The sequence below is a fragment of the Marmota marmota genome, unplaced genomic scaffold (assembly GCF_001458135.2).
Source record: "Marmota marmota marmota unplaced genomic scaffold, marMar, whole genome shotgun sequence".
In the NCBI taxonomy this organism is placed as follows: Eukaryota; Metazoa; Chordata; class Mammalia; order Rodentia; family Sciuridae; genus Marmota; species Marmota marmota.
Window position 1 is genome coordinate 8,469,438 of NW_026000171.1, and position 21,507 is coordinate 8,490,944.

The following is a 21,507-nucleotide window of genomic DNA, read 5'->3' on the forward strand; positions in this document are numbered from 1 at the left end:
GCGCTTCGGGACCCCCGGGACGCGCGCCGCGCCCCCTGGCCCAGCCCGGTCGCTTCCTGCCCTCGCCGGAGGCCGAGGCCCGCAGTGGACCGGGACCGGGCCGGGTGGAGCTCCGTGGGTCCCAGGCTCCGCTGCCTCCCGGCCGCCCGGCCCCGGGGTGATGGGGACGACCCGCTCGGAACCGTGACACAGTTCCTGGCGCTGGGCCGGCCCTTTAGTTGGCCCCGGTCCTACTCGGACCGCGCCTGTTTCCGGATCGCCTTGTGCAGAGCTGTTTAACTGCGGGATAGATCCTGGGAGAGGATGGTTTGCAGGAGGGGTTCCATGCACTTCCGAAATTATAAACCGCAGTATCAAAGAGGCGTCGAGTGTGGGTTCATGTTTTGGGGAGAGACCTCGGTCTTTCCCAGACTAAGGTGGTGCGGTCCAATGGAAATATTAGGCGATACGCGACAAATGTATACATTTCTGATTTGTCAACTTAAAACATCTGGAGAATATCTTGGTGAACATGGCATATAGATGCAAGAAAAACACCATTTTTAAAGAATGTTTATGGGTTTGTGGAATGTATTAAACAATAAAAAATGAGTAAGTAGGAAATATCTAAGGCCTAGCATGAATTGCAGTCATCCGTTAAGGAACCGAGGAGGAGTTAGGATTTCTAACAATAAAACTCCCCAATACAAGAAAATACTTGTGGTGAATTTTTCACCTTTTATTTTTCAACTAAGTCCCCCATGACTTCTTAGCTATTTATTGTATTTTCCCATGTTTTCCATCATCTTTTTAAAATGATCACCACAGACTTTTCAAAACATAATTGCCAACGAACCTCTTTGTGCCTGAGTTTTCTCATATGTGTAAGTCCACAGTAACACATAACTCCAAAGTGTGTTGTGAAGTTATACGGTTGAAATGATTCAAAGTGATTAGGAAGTGTTTGTCACAGTGTGGCTCAGCCTCCCTAATGTCAAAAACATAGCTAGTTTAGGTTTACATAGGACAAACTATCAAAATAAGGTGTCTTAATTTTTTTATGTGTTTTGGTACTGGGAATTGAACCCAGGGGCCCTTTACCACTGAGCTACATCCTGTCCTTTTTTAACCCCCATCCTGTCCTTTTTATTTTTTTATTTTTTATTTTGAGACAGGGTCTTGCCAAGTTACTCAGTGGTCTTGCTTACTTTGCTGAGGCTGACCTTGAATTGGGGATCCTCCTGCCTCAGCCTCTCTAGTTGCTGGGATTACAGGTGTGTGCCATTATGCTGGGCAAGATAAGGTGTTTTAATTAGCACCAACACAGTCTTGGAACTCTAAAATTTGTGTTTTTATATAAAACAATAAAATGTACTGATAAGTACCAAAAGTTCTGCATTCTGACAACATAGGTTCAGGTCTGGGCTTCATCATAAGCTAGCATTTTGATGCTGGAAAAAATGTTATTTGGTTTGTCCAACCCCATTTCCTTATCTAAAATTGGTGATAATGATATATTCACCAATACTAATAATTAAATAATTCTTTGATAGGATGTTCTCAAGTATATAGGTATTATTAGTTAAAAGTAATAATTATTCATAGTGTTATTAGTTAATAATAAAAATATTGCATATGAAAATTCTGTCTACTGAAAGAGTCAATAAAGATTATCTTCATGATAATCATTTAATAGCTACAGGATATAGGAGGAAGAGACAATAAAATGAAAATATTATGATTAATTTTAGTGCTTAGGCCAGAATTCATCCAAGGGTGTCTCTTTCTTGAAAAGAGGAACAGAGACTCATTTCTTTAGTTATACAGGACACAGAGGAAGGAAGGAAGATGCTAGCCACATGTGACATATATTTTTTTTAATTTTCAAAAAAATTGTTATTGGTGCATTCTAATTATACATAACAATTATCCATTTATGCATAAATTAGTCTGTTTCATTCCCCCTTACCTGCCTCCCCTTCCCTTCTCCTATCCCCAATCCTATTTCTCTAGTAGTCTCACTTGTATTTTCTTGAAGTCCCTTCTCTTTCCTTATTCCTCTCTAGTTCCACATATGAGAGAAAACATAATCCTGAGTCTGGCTTATCTCACTTAGCATTATGTTCCCCAGTTCCATCCATTTTCCTATGAATGCCATAATTTTGCTCTTCTTTATTGGCTGAGTCATACTCCATTGTTTCTGTATACCACATTTTCTTTATCAGTTCATCTGTTGATGGATACCTAAGTTGGATCCATAACTTGACTGTTGTGAATTGTGCTGCTGTAAACATGTGTATGCATGTATTTTTGCTGTAGTATGTTGACCAAGGAATGGTAAAGTTGGGACTTATGGTGGTTCCATTCCCAGCCTTTTGAGGAACCTCCTTACTGATTACCATAGTGGGCTGTGGTAATTTACAGTCCTACTGATAGTGTATAAAATGTTCCTTTTCTCCTGTATCCTTGTCAGCATTTATTTTTTGTATTCTTAATGAATGTCATTCTCACTGCAGTGAGATGAAATCTCAGTGTAGTTTTGATTTGCATTTTCTTGATTGCTAAAGATGTTGAACATTTTTTCATATGTTTGTTGGCCATTTGTATTTCTTTTTTTTGAGCAGTATCAGTTCAGTTCATTTGTCCATTTATTGGGTTTGGGGGTTTTATTTTGTTTTTCTGGAGTTAAGTTTTTTTTTTCAGTTCTTTATATAGTCTGGTTGCTAATTCTCTGTCTGAAGAATAGCAGCAAAGATTTTCCCCCATGCTGTAGGCTTTTTCTTCATGCTTTTCTTTTCCTTTGCCATGCAGAAGCTTTTTAAATTAATGCTATCCCATTTATGAACTCCTGATTTTATTTCCTGAGCCCTATTGAGGAAGTCATTGCCTATGCCTGTATGTTGAAGTGTTGACCTTTTTTCTTTCTTTTTTTAAAAAAAAATATCTATTTTTAAGTTGTAATTGGACACAACACCTTTATTTTGTTTATTTATTTTTATGTGGTGCTGAGGATCAAACCCAGGGCCCTGCACATATTAGGCGAGCTCTCTACTGCTGAGCCACAACTCCAACACCACCCCCCCACAATTTTCTTTCAACAGTTGCAAAGTAGAAACCTTAGGTCTAATTTCTAAGTCTTTGATCCACTTGTGTTTGACTTTTGTATAGGTGAGAATTAGGGATCAAGTTTCTTTCATTGTTGTACATATGGATATTCATTTTTTTAAAGTAAAAAGAAATGGGTGATATTAGTAATATATTTTATTTAACCCAGTTTATCTAACATGGTCATTTCAGCATATAATCAATATAAAAATTAATGAGAGATTTTACATTCTTTTTCCTACTAAGTCTTTTAATTTCAGTGTGCATTTTATACTTACAATACATCTCAATTTGAACTATCTGCATTTCATGTGTTCAATGGCTGGTGCCCACCATATTGAACAGCACCCATTTAACTTCTAGCTATGGTATTCACTGTTATTCACAAACTGGCCTCTTTTTATCATTTCTTCCCTGTAACTTCCCCCAAAATGTTATATTCTCACCATGCAAAACCACTTATATTCCTCTAGATGCCATTGGTTAAGCTGTTTCTTTTACCTAGAATGTTTTTGAACCCTTTCTCTGGGCCTTGGTAGAGAGGTACAGATTTTGTCAACAGGCTTTTCTGGACTCCTCTAACTCTTAGCTCTGTATTTATAGGTGAATTAGAGTGCTTATTGTAGGGGGTTTAGTTGTTTTTGAGGCTATCTCTCTGTCTAGTGCCTTTTTCATCTTTGTTGTGATCATGGCCTGCACTTAATAGCTGATCAGTAGATGTTTGCAGACAGAATGAGTAAACTGCTAACCAGCTGTATTCACTCTCTTAATTCTCCAACGGATGTGATACTTCCTTAGGAGATTTGTGCCTGTATTACCCTCTCACACATGTGCGTGGGCAATCACACACACATCCAGATGTGGTAACTAACGAGGAATTCATCTCAAGCCGTGCGCAAAAAAGGATCTTCTTTCCCCCTCTTGATTTTATGGATGGGAGAACTGAGGAATAGAAAGTAAGTTAGGAAGGCCAGCTGATTTGCATCAGTATCAATATAAAGAAGGGGAGGGGAGGAGAGTTCTTGAAAGAGGTATGGTGGTTTCAGAGGATTGAGTCCCTTAGGTGGTTGGGGATCAGCTGGCTCCACTTGGTTGCTTGATAAAAGGGAAGGGAAGTGGGGAGTGAGGAGTAACTCTTGGGTCCTGATGAGTATTCAAGACAGGTTCAGGTCTAGGAAGCTGAGAATTTCTTTTCTGGAAGTGTGAGCGCCAAGGAGGAGCTCATTGCTGGAGAAAAGTTGAAGAGCAAAATGATCATCATCTCAGATCAGGAAAAATACTGGCCTACAGAGGGTAGGAGAGAGCCAGTAAGGCAAAAGGAAGAGCTCTGGAAACCAGCAGGCGGAGCCAAGGAGTCCTATTGGGACAAAGACTTCTCAGAGAGCAGTACCAGTTCTCAGTCTATAGAATGGAGACAGAAAGAATCAGAGATTCAGAGAGGTTAGTCATGGTCAAACAGCATTTTAAGTTCAAATGAAGCCTTCTAGCCCTTCCTGCCATACTTACCCGCCCCACTCACACCTCTGTTGCAACCAAGGGCCCCAGTATGGTGCCTAAGAGAGCAGGTCTAGGGCACCGTGCCAGGCCTGATTAATGTCTTCCTCACCGTCTTCCAGAGTGGGTCTGTGATTAAGCCTATTTATAGGGGCCTGGTGCCTTAATATTCTGCCTGGCGTGTCTCTTGCCAATCAAATCAGTGCCGTCTGCAGTGTGATTGCTGCTTTAGTGGCACCAGGGAGCGGAGTTAATTAAACCCAATATAAATAGACTCTGCCCTTGCCTTGCAATTCGAAGGCGTGTTTTTCCTTCCTGTTCTCCACCCCCACATGCACCAACTTCCTTCTGGTCCCCTTAACGCTGGCCTGGGTGAGTAAAGCACTCTTATACCTAGAGTCACTGGCTACTCCCTAGAGTTTCTCAGGGGCCAAAGTGGGAAGAACCCAATTGTCCACATTCTTCCTGCTTTCCCAAAGTTGGGTGTCATTTGGCAGTCTATTCCAATGATCCCTGTCCCCCCTACCCCCTGCGCCTCCATATCTGCTTCCATGCTTTTTGTTTCTCTGCAGCCAGGGTTTCTTTGTGTTTATCCAAGAATGGGAGGTCAAACTGAGAATAATGTATGTAAAGGGTGCTTTAGGAAGTCATGAAATGTCACACCTTTTCTGAACTGTTGTCCCTACCAGTTACCCAGTCGGTGGTACTGGCTTTTCCCTCCCTCATTCACTCAAAAGGCATCAGCAGAATTTCATCTCTGTGGAGCCTTAGCCTTTCACCAGATGTTCTTCACTCCTCCCCCTCCCTGCTCTTACACAGGTGGAACCTCAACATCACCTTGCCCTGTGGTGGTGGGTATGGGTGAGCATGGGGCTCTGGTCCTGATGGTCTTGTTCCCACCCACAGGCACTATGACTCCTTTGAGGACCCAGCATTCCTTGGCAGGTCAGACGTACTCAGTGCCTCTCATCCAACCTGACCTGCGTCGAGAGGAAGCCATTCAACAGGTGGCAGATGCCCTGCAATACCTACAGAAAGTCTCTGGAGACATCTTTAGCAGGTAGGTACTTCCACTCTCCTCCACCTTGCCCCATGCAGGGCTGCCCCCTGTCTTGAGCAGTCTTTTCTCCAATGTCAAGGATACACACTCTTGGAGCAGACCGCTTAGTGATGCTGGGTCCTGGGTGGGGGACACTGCTAGCTTCCTTGTGTGGAATGGGCTCAGATCAGGAGCCCAGCTTGAAAGCTTTTCTCCTAAGTGCCTGAGAGCCCAGCACCTACTGTCCCCTGTGGCCCCTGTGTTTCCTATAGATCCCTCAGGTCCCACTGGTAGCTCTATACATTCTCCCACCCAGGGGCCCTGTTCACTTATTCCTGCTGCTAGCAAATATATACTCAGCATTCTAGTATGCAAGGCACTGTGCTCCTCTGTAGAGTCAGCAACGAGCAAACTAGTATCACTGTCCAACTAGAGTATGTACTATGGGGGGAGGGACACTTATATACAGTCATGCCTCCCTTAATGACAGCTGGATGTGTTCTGAGGAATGTGTTGCTAGATGATCTCGTGGTCGTGTGAACACAAATGTTGTGCACTACATAAATCTAAATGGAGTAGGTCAGAGTCTCCACGTGGCCTGTTCATATCATCAAGACACACAGTAAATATGAGATAGATGAGGCTTCCACTGGTGTAATTGGTACACTGTTTACAGGAAAGTTTTTTTTGTTTTTTTTGTTTTTTTTTTTTTTTTGGTGGTGTTGGGGATTGCACCCAGAGTCTTGTACATGCAAGGCAAGCATTCTACCAACTGAGCTATATCCCCAGCCCTTATGGTAAATTTTTATAGGTAGAAGAAGTACACTCTGAAATAATAGTGAAAAGGATTGTATGGTACATACATAATCTAGGAACAGTTGTTGATCATCATTATTGAGTATTATGTATTATACACATTTGTGTATGCTGTACTTTGACATGACTTCTGCATGCTAGGTTTCTTTACACCAGCATCACCTCAGTCAAACATGGGCATAGTGTGTTGTGCTATGGGCACTGTTATGATGGCTATGACATTACTAGGTGACAGGAATTTCTTAACTCCATTATGGGACCACCATTATATCTGTGGTCCTTTGTTGTCTGAAACACCATTATCTACTGTATGACTGTAATCAATTGCACAATCAGTTAATTACAGTTGTAATGTTTTTTATAGTGTTTACATTAGTCAGGCACTGAGTGCACTCATTTAGCCCTTGGTATACTTGAGGTACTGTTGTCTCCTTTTATAGGAAACTGAGGCACAGAAAGGCTAAGAGATTTGGCCAAGTGACAAAGCCAGAGTTCAAACTCAGGGGCTGGGTGGCTCCAGAGTCTGTGAGATTATTATTATTTGTGTGAAGGGAAATGAGTTGCTATGCAACTTGTAATGGGTAGCCTGACTTGATCTACAGGGATCAGGATAGGTGTGAGGAAATAACATTTATAGTAAAATCTAGGGGTGGGAGATTAGGTCAGGAAGCAGTATATTCCAGAAAGAGAGAAGGGTATAAGTGGAAGTCCTGAGGTGGGAAGGACCTGAAAGGAGGCTGATATACCTAGAGCAAGAGGGGTTGGTGAGATGGGCAGGGCTTTTGAGATCATTGATGGTTTTGAACTTGTGTTAGTTACCTTTCCATTACTGTGACAAAATACCTGAGATAATCAACTTAAAGGAAGAAAAGTTTAAGGCTTCAAAGTTTTCAGTCCATGGTCACTTGCCCACATTGCTTTGGGCCTGTGGTGAGGTGGTACATCCTGGCAGAAGGTGTGACAGAAGAAAGTTGTTAACCTCATGGTGCCAAAAGGCAAAGAGAGTGAGAGAGACAGGAACGAATCTGGGACCAAATATTTCCTTAAGGGCACAACACACGGCCCTAATTTGCCCTAGGCCCTAACTTCCACTAGGACTTACCTTTAAAGTTTCCATTACTTTCCAATAACATTGCAGGCTGGGGAACAAGCCTTCAACACATATCCTTTTGGGGGCACTTTCAAACCATAGCAGAGCTGAGAGAGCTGCAGCTTTCTGAATCTGTAGTGCTTATCCGGTACAGACCCTGGCTACACTGATTTTTCATTCATTGTTTATTTAACATGATTGAATGGTGGGCTTGGATGTAGCTCAGTTGTAGAGAACTTGTGTAGCATGTGTGAGTCCGTGGGTTCAATCCCCAGTATCAAAAAATATAAATGATTATAGCAATGGAGTTTGCTCGTTGCAGAGGCTCCAGGTTTTATCCAGAACACAGGTCTGGACTTTGGTTTAAGTCATGTGAGATGAGGCAGGCCTTCTGCCTGGGTGCCCACACTATGCTTCACATGGGAGGATCTTTTGTCTCACTCCATCTGACTTAAGTTCCTTCATGGTCCAAATCATCCTGTACCCCATCCCTGGTTGTATGCCAGACCTGGAACCCCTGCTCCTTCCCTGTGCAGTATTCTCTGCCTGCAACCATTCAAAGTCAGTCTCTTCCTGGAAGCCCTCCCCAGTAGGGGAGGAAATATTGTCTCCAGCTGGACTTGGTGTAAATCCCAGATTCTCTTGGCTCTTCTGCCCACTGACTCATCTGCCTGCTCCAAGACTGTCCAGAATGTGACTGTAACAGGGGCAAGGTATTGATATGGTTAAGGGGATCACCTCTGGAGCAGAAAGCCTCTGCTCAAATTGGACTTCCTCATTTGCTTGCTCTGTAACCTTGAGCATGTTACTTAACCCCTGCAAGCCTCAGTTTTCTTGTCTATTATTTTAATAATGGCATCTTCTTTGTAGGCTTATTGTTGAGATTAAATGAATTAAAGCACATGAAGGGAGAAGCAGTGAATATTAGTTCTTATCTGTTAATATCATTTCTATGATGCCTTTCATCAACCTGCTGACAGTGTTATAGGAAATGTTAGATGCCTTCTTTGTGCTTATTTTTATGCTAAATGTGCCCAAGGGACACATAAGTAACAGGACATAGGCCTTTAAGAACCATCAGCCCCAGATGATGGCCTTTCCACGCCCAGTGCTTGGAAAGGATGCCAGAACCAATTCCTAGATATCGTTGTATCTCCTCACCAGGACTGTGACTGTAGGCTCTACATTCTGGAAGAGGAGTGTTGGGTTTTGGGCATATCTTCCTCCTGTATCCTGATATTTGGCACCTGTGCACGGCCAGCTGGGCAGGGGAGTGTGGAGTTGGTTGAGCATAGGTGCAGGCCCTCCACGTGGGAGGGTAGGGTGCTTCTCAGAGACCTGGACCTGCGTCTAGGCTCCCTCTCAGCCAGATTCCAGGTCACCTCATCAACCCCTATCACATACTAAAATGTACAGGCCATGGTGTCCTCAAGGAGCTTAGAGTCTAGAATAGGAAAGCAAAGGGTTGGTTGTTTCTTAAGTGCCTGGCATGGACTGTGGGGTTCCAGGGATCTAGAGAAGGGAAACAGAAAATCAGTGGCACGTCTATCAATTAGAACTCCACAAACCTGCCTAAACAAAGAGTAACAAATCGGTAGAGCAGGCTTCAGAGTTGAAGAGCTTAAACGGTGACATCAGGACCTGGCTTTGCTTTCATTCCTCTTCAGCTTGCTTCTTCTGGGTTGGCTCCATTCCCAGACAGGTCTTTCTTCAGTGGTGGCAAGGGGATAACTGGTCGGGCCAGAGCTCCTACACTCAGAAAAGAATATTCCCCGCTGTGCCAGCACTTCCTCCAGATGTCACTCTTGCCTGTGTGGCCTGGCATGACTCTTAGAGTTTCCCAGAATCATTGCTGGGGTGATAACACACTGATTGATTCAGACCTAAGTCACATGTATTGCCTGTGAGGCACAAGGACTGAGCTTTTGGGAGTGAGATTCCCTAAAGAAAATGGGGCTGTTACTTGCATAAGGAGGAAATAGATGTAGAAAGGAAAAGTACAGGGCCACTCCACATGGCCAGGGGAAGCCCCAGTAGATGGCCAGGAAGAGTCATAAGGAGGGTTATGGTTAGAAAGGTGGGTATGCAGGTCATCTTTAGTCTAGAAATGGGAACCACAGGCTTATTAGAAGCTTGAATGTGGCCTGGAACATAGTGTGTCATGGGCTCTAGAGGAGTTCAGCTTTTGTGCTGGGAGTAGCATACACTGCTGCCTGCCCCACACATTCAACTCCTTCAGTGCAGAACAAGGTGTAAAAATTCTCTTTTTTGTGTGTTTGTAGGGCTTGCATTCCCTCTGGATCATGCATCTTTGGGAGCTTTGCCTCATGTTTCTGTACGTCCTCTGTGTGCTGCGGGAACACTTTCTGGCAGGAATGGGAGTGAGTAGGGCTATGAGTGGAAAGTTGGGATCAGGAAAGTAGGGCCAGTCTGTGGGGGTTCTCACAGCCGGGACAGACTTTGTGCGTGATTCAGGAGTCCCAGGGAGCCCTGCAAGGTCCTTGTGCGGGAAGCGATGGGACAGAAGAGCTTGACGGCTCTTCGGGCATCTGTGGACAAGTGGGTCAGGGTGTATTCCAGGACCACCCTGGAAACTTCTTGAGGTCAGGGCATGACCGGGATGAAGTTGTGGTCCAGCTAAGGTGCAGTGAAAACTGGAGAAGAGATATTTTAAAGGAAGCAGTGACAGATTTGATGACAGGCTGGGAACAGAGAATGCAGGAAAGGAAGGAGTCAGTGTTGATTTTGGGGTGGGGATGGGGAGTGTGGACCCCTGTCCTTATCCACCTGCCCCTATCCTGCAGCAGTCCACAGGCTGGGGAAGTGGAATTGTGAACCCCAGCATAAAACTCACCCCTTAAACATGCTCCCTGCTCGGAAACCTCTTGCCAAGAAGAGATAGTGAGTATAGAAGAGACTCTCACCACTCCACTGTCCCCATCTCAGGCCCAGGCACAGCTTCTGGCCTCAGCAGAACCTGGGTAGGTTGTGCAAGTAGGTGAGTTCATGGCAAATTAGCATTCCAAGCTGGCCTCCTTCCTTCTGCTCTGCCGCAGTGGGGAGCCATGCGGGAATGACAAGCACTTCTCAGGCTCTCAACAGCCATGCCCTGCAGATCCCCCTCCCCTCTCTCTGCCCATCTTCACCTGGAAAAGCCAAACCCCAAAATATCTGCCCAGAGATGTCACCTGCTTCACATAACTTAGATGATGTGGCAGGAGGGGTTGGATGGGGGGAGTAAGAGCTGGACACATTCTGTGTGTGGACGTAGGGATGCTGTCCTCTGCCATTCCCGACTGCCCCAGCCCAGAAGCAGCAGCACTGTGTAGCTCCTTCCTCCTGGGAAAGGGTTCATTTTCTCCACCAAACTTCCCCTCCATCCTTTCTTCCTTCTCGCCTTTTCTCTCTCTCTCTCCTTTTCACCTTCCCATCCTTTCCCCTTGTCTGTGCTCCCCCTTCTTCTTGGCACCTGGTGGCCCCCAGGGTTACAAAGCATTCAGTCAGCTGCCTGAATAATTAGCAGATCATTCTTAATTATCCCAGACTGTGGAGAAGACTCTGGTGGGAGCCCAAGCTCGGCGCTGCTTCCCCAAGGCTGGGAAGAGGCAGGGGAGGGGCAGCTATTCCAGTGGCAGTGGGTGCTCTTTCATGGCAGCCTCTAGGGCCTGCCACCCAGAGTGTGATAGGCTATAGCATTGGTGGGGGCCTTCCTGGCTTCATAGGAAATATTCCCATAGGGAATGGGGGTCGTTTTTGGAGGTGGGGACAGGAAGTCCACGTACTGTCCTGCCCTCCCACTCTCACACGGGAGGGGAGAGCAGTCCCTGGGTGCTTCCTTTAGAGCTTCATGCTTCACCAGAGGAATTGCATGCCCTGACACCTATCCTGTGTGGTGTTCTCTTGCAAAGAGACTGTTTCCTTTGCCCAGAGTTTCCTTCTTCAGTTCTGCTCCAGATACTTCCAAGAAACTTCCCCAGTCCCACCCCCGTCCACCATGCGGGAGTGTGCACTTTCCTGTGCGTGCCTATAGAGTCTCCTCTCCTAGCCTGTGTGATCCAAGTACTCGAGGTGTGTCAGCTGCCACAGGAGCGCTGTCCAGGAGCCACAGTCATTCCATGATATACAAGTTACAATTCAAATTTTTTGGCTAAAGAAGCCAAGGCACGGGCTGGGGATGTGGCTCAAGCAGTAGCGAGCTCGCCTGGCATGCATGTGGCCTGGGTTCGATCTCAGCACTATATACAAATAAAGATGTTGTCCGCCGAAAACTAAAAAAATAAATAAATAAAACAAAGATATTAAAAAAAAAAATGGTGGAGGCCTTTACCTTGAACAGGTTAATGTTGTCCACCTGGCTCTGAAAGAGGAAGTCATTGATGGTCTTCAGCTCTGTTCCTAAGAGCAGACAAACGAAGGGCGCTGGGAACCTGCCCTGAAGCCCCTAGCTTTGGTCCCAGATTAAAGCTTAGAAGTGGCTCAGATCCCTCTGGGCCCTAGGAGAGCAACTCCCTCACCTGTCTTTGAGAGGTTCTGTGTATTAGGATTTTGCTTAATGTTCCCTAAAAAAAAGAAAATGCAAACAGGTCAGGATAGTGGNAAAAAAAACTAAAAAAAAAAAAAAAAAAAGAAGCCAAGGCACATACTAAGAAGTGACTTGCCCAAGGTCACTCTGCTTCTAAACAGATGTGCAGTCCCAGTCCATGGGACATTGTGGTTATGTAGTTATTGATGTCCCTTTTTTTCCTCCCTGATAGACCTGAATCACCTTGAGGCCAGATATATGTTGTCTGATTCATCTCTCCCCACGGTCCCCAGCAGTGTGTTTTTCAAACAGAACACCCTCAAATTGTTTGTTGAACAGTGAGGGGTGGGAAGGGAAAGAAAAGAGGGAGATGTTTGGAGATGCCACCCTCCAGTGCTGGTGGAGGAGGGTGGACTAGTTGTGAGGCCCAAGTGCTGGGACATATTGAGTGAGCTAGTTCCATTCTCACCCCTGGCAGAGGCAGCCTTCTCTGCCAGTGCCTGGGCACATGTGCTGCAGCTTCAGCAATGAGCCTGGAAACTAACCTGCCTTAAGTAGACTACCAAGCCAAGAGGGTCTAGACCAGGAATGGCACAAACATTGCCCTCATGCCACTGTTCCACCTTTGGCCCCTTGGGAGGGCACTGTTAATCAACATCCCAGCCCCATTGTGGCCTAACAGCCCTTCCTAACACATCCTTCCAGACCATCCCTGCCAGTCAACTGAAGGGGCACATGAACGGTAAGCTCTTTGTCAGCCTAGGTCTGTACGCTCCCTCAGCGTCATGGTGTATGATCTTAAGAATTGAGACTATCTGGAGGCTTCACTTAGACCTATAGGTTCTTAGATGAGAAAAGAACCCCAGATACCATGTCTTCCATCCCCCACCCTGAGGTAGGACTCTTGCTTGGTGCATCTCTGACAGGCAGTCATCCATCTGGAATCTGATGGTCTTGCAAAGCCATGCAGCTCTTCATTAGAAAATTCTATGTAGAACCAAAATGTGCTTCTTTGTAACCCCACTCACTGGTACTAATGTAGCTGTCTAGGTCTGATCACTTTTCCACCTAACAGCCCTTTTGATATATTTGATATTTGAAGGGAATTATCATCTTCTCGAAGTCGTCTCATTTTCAGCCAGAACATCCTTCAGTTGTCTTCCTACGACATGAATTTCTCACTCATCAGCCTCCTTTGTACGATTGGTCGATTGGTCGTTTGTCACATTCTCTTTACCACTTGTAACATGTCAGACTCTGCCCCAGATGCTAGAGACAATGAAGAAGACAGACTTTATAGTCTAGAAGGGAGTTCAGAGCCCAATTTGAAGGGGATGCATTGGTGGCTGAAACTGGTGCTAGCATGAAGCAGCTCTCCTTAATCCAGGGCTCTGCTTTCTCCTGAGCCTCTGAGAAGGGTGTATGAGAAGGGTGTATGTTCCCTGCTTATTGAAAGGACAGGGGAGGGCAAGAGAGGGATCACTGAGATCTCACTCACTTTCTAAGCTGCTTAATGTGCTTTTAGCTCCTACCGAGCTTTTAGTGAACTAAAACCTCCAGGTCTTTCTTCCCTGAACTGCTGCTTAACCACGTTCCCTCTGCCTTCCGTATTTGTGTACTTGATTTTTTAGACCTAAATGCTGAGCTTCACATTTATTTTTTGTAAGTGGGATCTTGTTGATTGTAGTCCATCCTCTGGCCTTTCAAGATGGAATCCTAATACCACTGTGCCTCTTGACCTACCTCTATATGATGTGTCCAGTTTTCTAATCAAGTGTTGAATGAATGGGACAGGGCCCTGCCACAGACCTGTATAAAAGGCCAAGGTCATTCCCTTCTTTTTGTGTGCCTTTTGGATGCTGCTGTTCATCTGGTTGTGATCTGTCTTCTATGTCTTCTCCTCCAGCCCCCATAGCTTCATCTTGTCCATTGGATTTGGTTAGAAACTCAAAATCCTTTATGATTCAAGATAGCACCATTTTGAAAGTTTTCCCCTCTCTAAAACCTTGCCAAAGAAAGAAATGTGATGGATTTTCTTTCTTTAACACACACTAGCCCCTAGGACTTGCCTCTTCCTTCTCTAAGTGCTTACAGACCCTCTCTTTAATAACACATTGCAGAAATTTGCCAGGCCTTGTTTTGGAACTTTATGTTGACAGCCTTGAGATATCAGTCCTCCTCTCTGTGATGACAGAATTAGAACAGAGTAACTATTGTCCATCTCGCATTCTCATGCCCTTTCTGCTGTCCCATGAACTCTGAGTAGAGCTGTTAGCTAACCCCTAGGACTGTTTCAGCAGAATGTGGCTGCGTGGGGGACTGGAGAGAAGTGAAGCATCTCGTGTTTGAGCACTCATTACAGTAGGTGAAGACCTCTCCCTGCAGAAGATGGATCCACTGGGTCAGGTGGTTCTGCTGGGAGGAGACAGCTTCCTCCCTTTCTCTTTCTCTTCTGCCACCATCCACAGACCTGTTAAGGGGAAGAAGCAGCTTTGGGACCTGTGCATGCCTCAGTTCCCCCGCCTCTATCACCTCACTAAGTCCTGCACGTGCAAGCCAGGTGCGGTTGGGACTGACTCACCAAGACATGGAGACCATGGATTTTGGGGTGCTAAGACCTTCTAGAGCTGGTGGGGTGGTTGAGGAGGTTTTTGCCAGATTCCTGACTATTCCATCTTTTTTGGAAATCCCTCTGCCACCCCATTTCCTCTTCCTACCTTTTCCATGAACTAGACTTGGCCTCTGCTTCCTTATTCCCTATGCCTCAGACATTTGCTTGCTGTCATGAGGCAGTTGCTCAGAGGACCTCTGTGAACATGGAATGTAGGCAGGGGCTAGTTTTATTGGCGGTAGGGGAGCTGGAGAAGTGACTGGGAGGATATTGTGGCACATGAATCAGACATAACTTCAAAGAGCACAAAGAGTTGCTATGGCCCAACAGTATGGAAACACACAAAGGAGGCTCACACACATTGAGTGTGAGTTAGAAGAAGCCTCCATCATGTGAGAACCATACAGTGGTGCCTCCAAATGCCAGACACTGTTTTAGGCACAGCAAGGAACAAACAGGCCTGACCTCTATCTAGAGCACACACAAGCAAGCAATGCATGGTGCCCAGAAGTGCTGTGGGGAGAAGCATAGCAGGCTGGGGGCAGAAAGTACAGGTGCGCTTCAAAGATTCTGTGGGCAAGGAGGGGACTCTGAAGTAAAGGAGCTAGCCATGTACATGTCAGTAGAAATGACATTCTGATGCAAAGGCCATGATAGGAGAATGTATTTGGCACATCAGGGAATAGCAGGGTGGCTGGTGCATGAAGTCCACAACACATCTGGAGGAGGGTGGAAAAGGTGAGCAGCCTGGCCACCTGGAGACTTTGTAAGCTGTGATCAGGATTTAGGATTTACTCTGTGAGTCATTGTTCATTTGTAGAGGCAGTCCTTCAACAGGCCTGGAGTTTGAATGTAGATGATGGCCCATAGGACCGGGCTTACCCTTCACTTAGTCTTACCCAACTCTAGTTTCCTCCTTGGCAGAGGCCAGTAGTCTGTTGACATCATGTGCCCACGAGGGATAGGTACAAATGCTCTTCCAACTGTAAGTAACTATACATATGTGTAGGTAATCACAATGGTCTTTCCGTATACCCTGCTTGAGACTGTAAACTCCTGGAGGCAGGGACTGTGTCCCTTCATATGGCATGTGCAGGTGCCATCTGGGCCAGGTGGCTACTCTTCCCTACCCAGGGCTCCAAAGAACTCAGTGCCATTAATGTGTAGACCCCTCAGGTTGGTCTCCTGGTAGAGACCATCTGGACAGGGCAACATCAACTCTGATGGTCAGGTGACACTGTTTGAAGAATTCATGCAAAGTCTGCTATTGACAGCAGGAGGTGCAGGGCTGGGAGTAACCCCAGCTCTCTCATTTTTTTTGTGGCAGGATCTCCCAGCGGGTAGAGCTGAGCCGGAGCCAGCTGCAGGCCATTGGGGAGAGGGTCTCCTTGGCCCAGGCCAAGATCGAGAAGATCAAGAGCAGCAAGAAGGCCATCAAGGTAGCCTGTGGGGCCCTGTGGTCTGTAGCTGGTGTGCAGTCCTTCCATCTTTCCATGCCCCTGCTGTCCTCCTGCCCAGGGTCATCTCTCCATGCCTCCCACTAACCAACCCTAGGCTCTCTGGAGCTTCTCAGGTCTCTTAGCCATATCCTGGTTCCCACAGGTATTCTCCAGTGCCAAGTACCCAGCCCCAGAGCGTCTGCAGGAATACGGCTCCATCTTTACTGGGGCACAGGACCCTGGTCTGCAGAGACGGCCTCGCCACAGGATCCAGAGCAAGCACCGCCCCTTGGATGAGCGGGCCCTGCAGGTCTGATGGCCACACTCATCACACCCTAATGCCATGAATGCTGATGGGGAAGCTGAGGAATCTGTCTCCCGAGAAGATTCTGACTGGGATGGGGGTGGGGGTCAATATAGCTTGGTGCTAAAACCCACTATCCATCCCTGTCACTCACCCCAGGAGAAGCTGAAATACTTTCCTGTCTGTGTGAACACCAAGCCAGAGCCCGAGGATGAAGCTGAGGAAGGTCTTGGGGGTCTTCCAAGCAACATCAGCTCTGTCAGCTCCTTGCTGCTCTTCAACACTACTGAGAACTTGTATGGCCAGAGGGTGGGGCTGCAGAGATGTGGGTGGGAGGGAGGCTGGGCTTAGCAGGGGTTCCAGGGACATGGCTCTGGTGCAACAGTCCAGAGCTGACAGCTTGTTTTTTTCTGGTTTGGTTCAGTTTGGTTTATAAGGACTGAGAACCCACAACAGACTGCATCCTATGATGCCTTGGGAGAGGTGGTCAGGAACCCAGGCCTGCCTGATGCCACCCACCCCACCCTGTAGGTACAAGAAGTATGTCTTCCTGGACCCCCTGGCTGGTGCTGTAACAAAGACCCATGTGATGCTGGGGGCAGAGACGGAGGAGAAGCTATTTGATGCCCCTCTGTCCATCAGCAAGAGAGAGCAGCTGGAACAGCAGGTAGAGATGGAGGCAGTGTGGATGGGTGGGGTCTGTCAGCCCTGCCAGGGTGCTTCTCTAGACAAGGGCTCTACTATGCCCTTTGCCTACCTACCCAGCTGTGTGGGGTCTGCACTGGGTCACACTGGCTCTGCCTCCAGGTCTCACAAGCAGGCCCTGTGTTCCCAGGTGGCTGTTGACCCTCATGAACCTCCACCCAATCCCACAGGTTCCAGAGAATTACTTCTACGTGCCAGACCTGGGCCAAGTACCCGAGATTGATGTGCCATCCTACCTGCCTGACCTGCCTGGCATTGCTGATGACCTTATGTACAGTGCTGACTTGGGGCCAGGCATTGCTCCCTCTGCCCCCGGTGCCATTCCAGAACTGCCCACCTTTCCTACAGAGGTTGCAGAGCCTTTCAAGGCGGGTGAGCTGGGAGCTAGTATGGGAATTGGCCCAGGGAGCTCCCCTGTTTGGACTCTTTCATCCTAGGCATTCACACACTTTCATTCTAGACCTAGAAGATGGGGTGCTGACAGCACCCCCACCACCACCACCGCCCCCACCGCCACCCCCAGCTCCTATGGTGCTGGCCAGCGCCCCTCAACCCCCACCTTCACCCCAGACTGTGGCCTCCACCAGCCAAGGTGCCAGGGAGGACGACAACAGCAGCAGTGCACCTCCTTCAGGTAGGGGTGGTGCCGGGTGGACTCAGTCCTTGGAAGCACCTTCAACTGTCCAGTTTCCAGATCCCTGAAAGGATCAAGTAGTCATTATTCCTAGATTTGCAGAATAGTTCTCATTTCAAATATTTTTTTCCACTAGGTTCATAAAATAGTGGTTTTCAAATTATCGAGCTTTGGAATCTTTAGAGGGAACCTAGAAAATAGGGCTCTGTGTTTCCCACTCCCAGTTAAGCCAATGAAGAAGTCTATTAAAAAAATTGAGAACACAGAATTTATTTTAATATTGTATCTCCCAGTCTATTTCCAGCCTCCAGAAGGGGAACAAAAATCCTTTTTTTTCCCATATCAGCACATCAGTGATTCATAGGGCCCACTTTTGCAGGGTGGCAGCTAAATGGGATGGTGGAGAGGGACCAGGGATACCTGGACACAAAACTGCAGCCTGTTGGCTACAGTTCAGGCCCTGCACAGTCCCAAAAGCCCCTGCTTCACCATCTGGCTTCCTCAGGAGAGGTGCCCTCCCCCATAGTCAGGCTCTGGAGGCTGTTCCTCCCAGCCCTGCCTGAGCAGCCTTTCTTCCTTATGCCCATCCCACCTCCCAGTTCCAGTCCAGGGAGCTCCCAAGGAAGTGGTTGACCCCTCCAGTGGCCGGGCCACTCTGCTGGAGTCCATCCGCCAAGCTGGGGGCATCGGCAAGGCCAAGCTGCGCAGTGTTAAAGAGCGCAAGCTGGAGAAGAAAAAACAGAAGGAGCAGGAACAAGGTGAGGGGACCCTTGGCCCACTGCAGGAAGACTCCAAACAAAAGGTCACCTGCCCCTCCATTTCCCACGAGTCCCCACAGTGTTCTGCCCAGCCACACCACCCCAAGCTTTTCCTCCAGGTATTCACTGGAAACCCCAGTGGATATCCTGACGTGGGCCAGGCACTCCTTAGTAGAGCCTTCCCCTCTAAGCTCACCCAACTCAACCACAAAGGAGAATCTTGGCCCAGAGTCATTTAAGGAAATGGTCAGGGACCCAAAAGACTGAAGACCTGGGGGGTTAGCTCAGTCCTACTTTATGTTTCAGGCTTGTCTGCTGTGAATCCCAACCTGGCATCATGCATTACCTTGGCATAAAGCAGCAGGGCCCTTGGTTTGTGTCCCAGTCTGCTTCTGACCTGCCTGGTAACCACAGGCAAATTGCCTAAACACTCTGGGCCTTGTCCTCATTGTGAGCACTAAAATGTTAACTACTTTGTTAATGCCACTGCAGGATCCACAGAGACCAAAGCTCCAAGAGTCTGTGGTGAACTTGTGGCTGGGGAGCAGGCTGGGGAGTGTTGTAGAGGTGGGGTGAGCAAGCCAAGAGTGTGAGGCTGCACCTAGAGATGTCCTATTTGGCCCATTTGCACTCCCTCACCATGGCTTCCCTATTGCAGTGAGAGCCACGAGCCAGGGTGGAGACCTGATGTCGGATCTCTTCAACAAGCTGGTCCTGAGGCGTAAAGGTAGGAGGCAGGGTGCCCTGCCTTTTGGCCTTGAGACATTTTGTATTATATATAATCCTGTGTGTGTCTTCCTATTCTTAAATCTCCCAAGGGCTGGGTAAACTAGTGCCCTGACCAACCTCCCTAACTAGTCTTTTCCTTCCCAGGTATCTCCGGGAAGGGACCTGGGACTGGAGCCAGTGAGGGACCAGGAGGAGCCTTTGCGCGAATGTCAGACTCCATCCCCCCTCTGCCGCCCCCACAGCAGCCACCAGGAGAGGAAGACGAGGATGACTGGGAGTCTTAGGTGGCTCCTCCCTCCCTAAACCCTGACTGTTGCCTTCTTGGAAACATCCAGGAGCAGCTCCTGGGCCTACCATCCTCTCAGCCTAAGGATCTCAGCTGGGATAGTGGACAGTCCCAGATCTGCACCTAGACCCCCTGCACAGGGTGTATGTGTGTGCCACCCACTTGTGCCCTGCTCATGTGACTGCCTTACCCACCCTTTACCAGGGTGCTCTTCTAAAGATCTTTGAGAAAACAGCAACATGAATCAATAAAGAAGGGTAATACAGGAATGGAGCTCAAGCCAGCAGTGCAATTTTAATTAAGGAATCATAGTTGTGCAGGGCATAGCTCTGTCCTTGAAGCCTGTCCCCTACCCTGGTGGTCTCCAGGTGATGGGGCAGGACTTTAACAATACTGAAGCCCCTTTCTCCAGGTAGGGGGTATGGGAGCAGGGGCAGCTATTGTGGAGGGAGGGAGGGAGATTTTCCACAGGAAAAAAAAAGTGACACAGTGTCTCTAAAAATAGTCATGCTGAGAGCCTAATGGCCCTTGGCATGATCACTGATGTCAGAGTAGAAGGTGTCTTGGAGTTTGCTCGAGTGGCTGAGAGGAAGGGAGGTGCCGCTGACTTAGAGGAGGAACTGGAGCCAAGCCAGGGAGATAAAACCCTTGCAGAGACTGAGGGACAGGGGAGGGAACAGGGCTGCAGCTGGGAAGTGAGGCTGTGGGGGAAGGGGCTGGAAATGGGACATCGTTAGCTGAGAGGGTGAAAGCACAGAGGCAGGATGGGCCTCACCTCTGAGAAGGTGGTGGCTGCCCACATAGCCTCCTACAAAGGCTGGCCAGGAAGCTGACCCTGGGCTGTGCCTAAGCATGGCTAGGATGGACCTACTATTTCTTGAGGATGAACGAACCTGCTTCTGGCTTTTCTATGTAAGCTTGGATCCTGACAGCCCTTGTGGGCTGGTTTAAACACAATTCTACACATGGGTTCCACCTTAGGCCTAAGACTAAGGCCAAATGGGGGGAGGGGTGGGGGGATGGTGACAGGCAGTGGTGCAGTCAGGAATGGCCTGACTTCTCCCGATGAAACTGTGGAGACAGGAAAAAGCAGTAAGAAACTATATCTCAGGGAGGAGAGGCTCCCAGGGGAAGGAAAAGGCAGGCCTGACCTTCCGCATAGCAGCAAAGGCAGGGCCAAAAGTGGCTTTGACCTCTACCCGGTCTCGAATCCAGGCTGGCAGCTTTGCCAGGGTAGAGGGGCGAGCGTACCGCTGGTCCAGAAGCACTATGCTGGCGAAGTCCCTCTGATGCCTGATGGCTCTACCTGGGTAGGCACAAAGGTTATGGCTTTGAGTAAAACAACCTCCTGGACAGCCATGTGTCCTCCTCCCTTCCACAGCCCTCAAGCAAGAAAGGGCAGGTAAAATCCCTCCTTCCTGTCATATCCATCCATCTTTCCTAACTGCCTTGATGGCCAGGAACAGTCCCAGGCTTACCTATGGATTGGTTGACAGCCTTCATACATAGATTCTCCACCAAAGCCTTCCCTGGGAGGGCCTGACCTGGGGCCCTAGGCTAGAAAGGATAGAGACAATCTGGGTCACTTCTCACCTCTTTTTGGAGCAAGGCCAAGAGGCTCTATGAGCCTAAACCAGCAGCTGGCCTAACAGGTGATGTCATGGAGAAAATCAAGAGGGTGGGCAGAATCATCCCAAACCTTTGGAGGAAACATCAGCATAGTGGAAAGTTGCACCCTAGGGCCTTGCTACCATAGCCCTAGGGGTGACACAGCTCTTCTCCAACCCTCTCATCCTCTGGAACATTGGAAGTACTCACAAGGGTCTGATCCAAGTAGGCCATCTTCTCTTGTAGCTCTGGAGACCTGATGTTGGGGTAGGGCATGCCCACCATCACCACACACCTGGTGGAGACACGAGTCAAGGCCTCCCTCACACCTCCCTCATATCTCGTCAACTGCTGTCTTTCATATCCTGCGTTACCCCACCCAACACCT

General features: G+C 47.8%; 3 protein-coding genes across 26 annotated transcripts in view; 1 reads left to right on the plus strand and 2 right to left on the minus strand.

Annotated features, from left to right (window-relative positions):
- Erc1 (ELKS/RAB6-interacting/CAST family member 1) overlaps positions 1 to 21,507 on the minus strand; it is a 1,605,700-nt gene that overhangs the window by 1,503,611 nt on the left and 80,582 nt on the right. The window lies entirely within an intron of this gene.
- On the plus strand, positions 90 to 19,790 carry Washc1 (WASH complex subunit 1). Of its 3 annotated transcripts, none has more exons than XM_048787543.1 (11): positions 90 to 416; positions 5,485 to 5,638; positions 15,984 to 16,095; positions 16,259 to 16,405; positions 16,559 to 16,695; positions 16,931 to 17,066; positions 17,275 to 17,476; positions 17,565 to 17,738; positions 18,338 to 18,496; positions 19,155 to 19,223; positions 19,370 to 19,790. In XM_048787543.1, exons 2-11 carry the CDS (start codon positions 5,490 to 5,492, stop codon positions 19,507 to 19,509), a joined length of 1,425 nt encoding a protein of 474 aa, XP_048643500.1. In that variant the 5' UTR covers positions 90 to 416; positions 5,485 to 5,489; the 3' UTR covers positions 19,510 to 19,790. The 3 variants fall into 3 exon arrangements, with proteins under 3 accessions (XP_048643500.1, XP_048643498.1, XP_048643499.1); XM_048787541.1 differs by lacking the exon at positions 90 to 416 and adding an exon at positions 2,967 to 4,524; XM_048787542.1 differs by lacking the exon at positions 90 to 416 and adding an exon at positions 2,967 to 4,040.
- Ddx11 (DEAD/H-box helicase 11) overlaps positions 19,781 to 21,507 on the minus strand; it is a 28,148-nt gene continuing 26,421 nt past the window's right edge. The window contains exons 26-29 of one of the 3 annotated variants that reach the window (XM_015500807.2): positions 21,330 to 21,414; positions 20,990 to 21,068; positions 20,663 to 20,817; positions 19,781 to 20,582 (exon numbers count right to left, since the gene is read on the minus strand). In XM_015500807.2, coding sequence (XP_015356293.1) covers positions 20,553 to 20,582; positions 20,663 to 20,817; positions 20,990 to 21,068; positions 21,330 to 21,414 — 349 coding nt within the window. In that variant the 3' untranslated portion in view covers positions 19,781 to 20,552. Of the gene's footprint in view, positions 20,583 to 20,662; positions 20,818 to 20,989; positions 21,069 to 21,104; positions 21,211 to 21,329; positions 21,415 to 21,507 lie in introns of those variants that run through there. The other 2 variants (XR_007342098.1, XR_007342099.1) reach the window with 2 other exon arrangements.

Coding starts and splice junctions, on each gene's coding strand:
- Washc1 (XM_048787541.1), top strand. CDS start 4,335: ATGATCATCATCTCAGATCAGGAAAAATACTGGCCTACAGAGGGTAGG. Junction 16,406..16,558: donor TGGATGAGCGGGCCCTGCAG/GTCTGATGGCCA, acceptor CACTCACCCCAG/GAGAAGCTGAAATACTTTCC. Junction 17,739..18,337: donor CAGCAGTGCACCTCCTTCAG/GTAGGGGTGGTG, acceptor CCCACCTCCCAG/TTCCAGTCCAGGGAGCTCCC.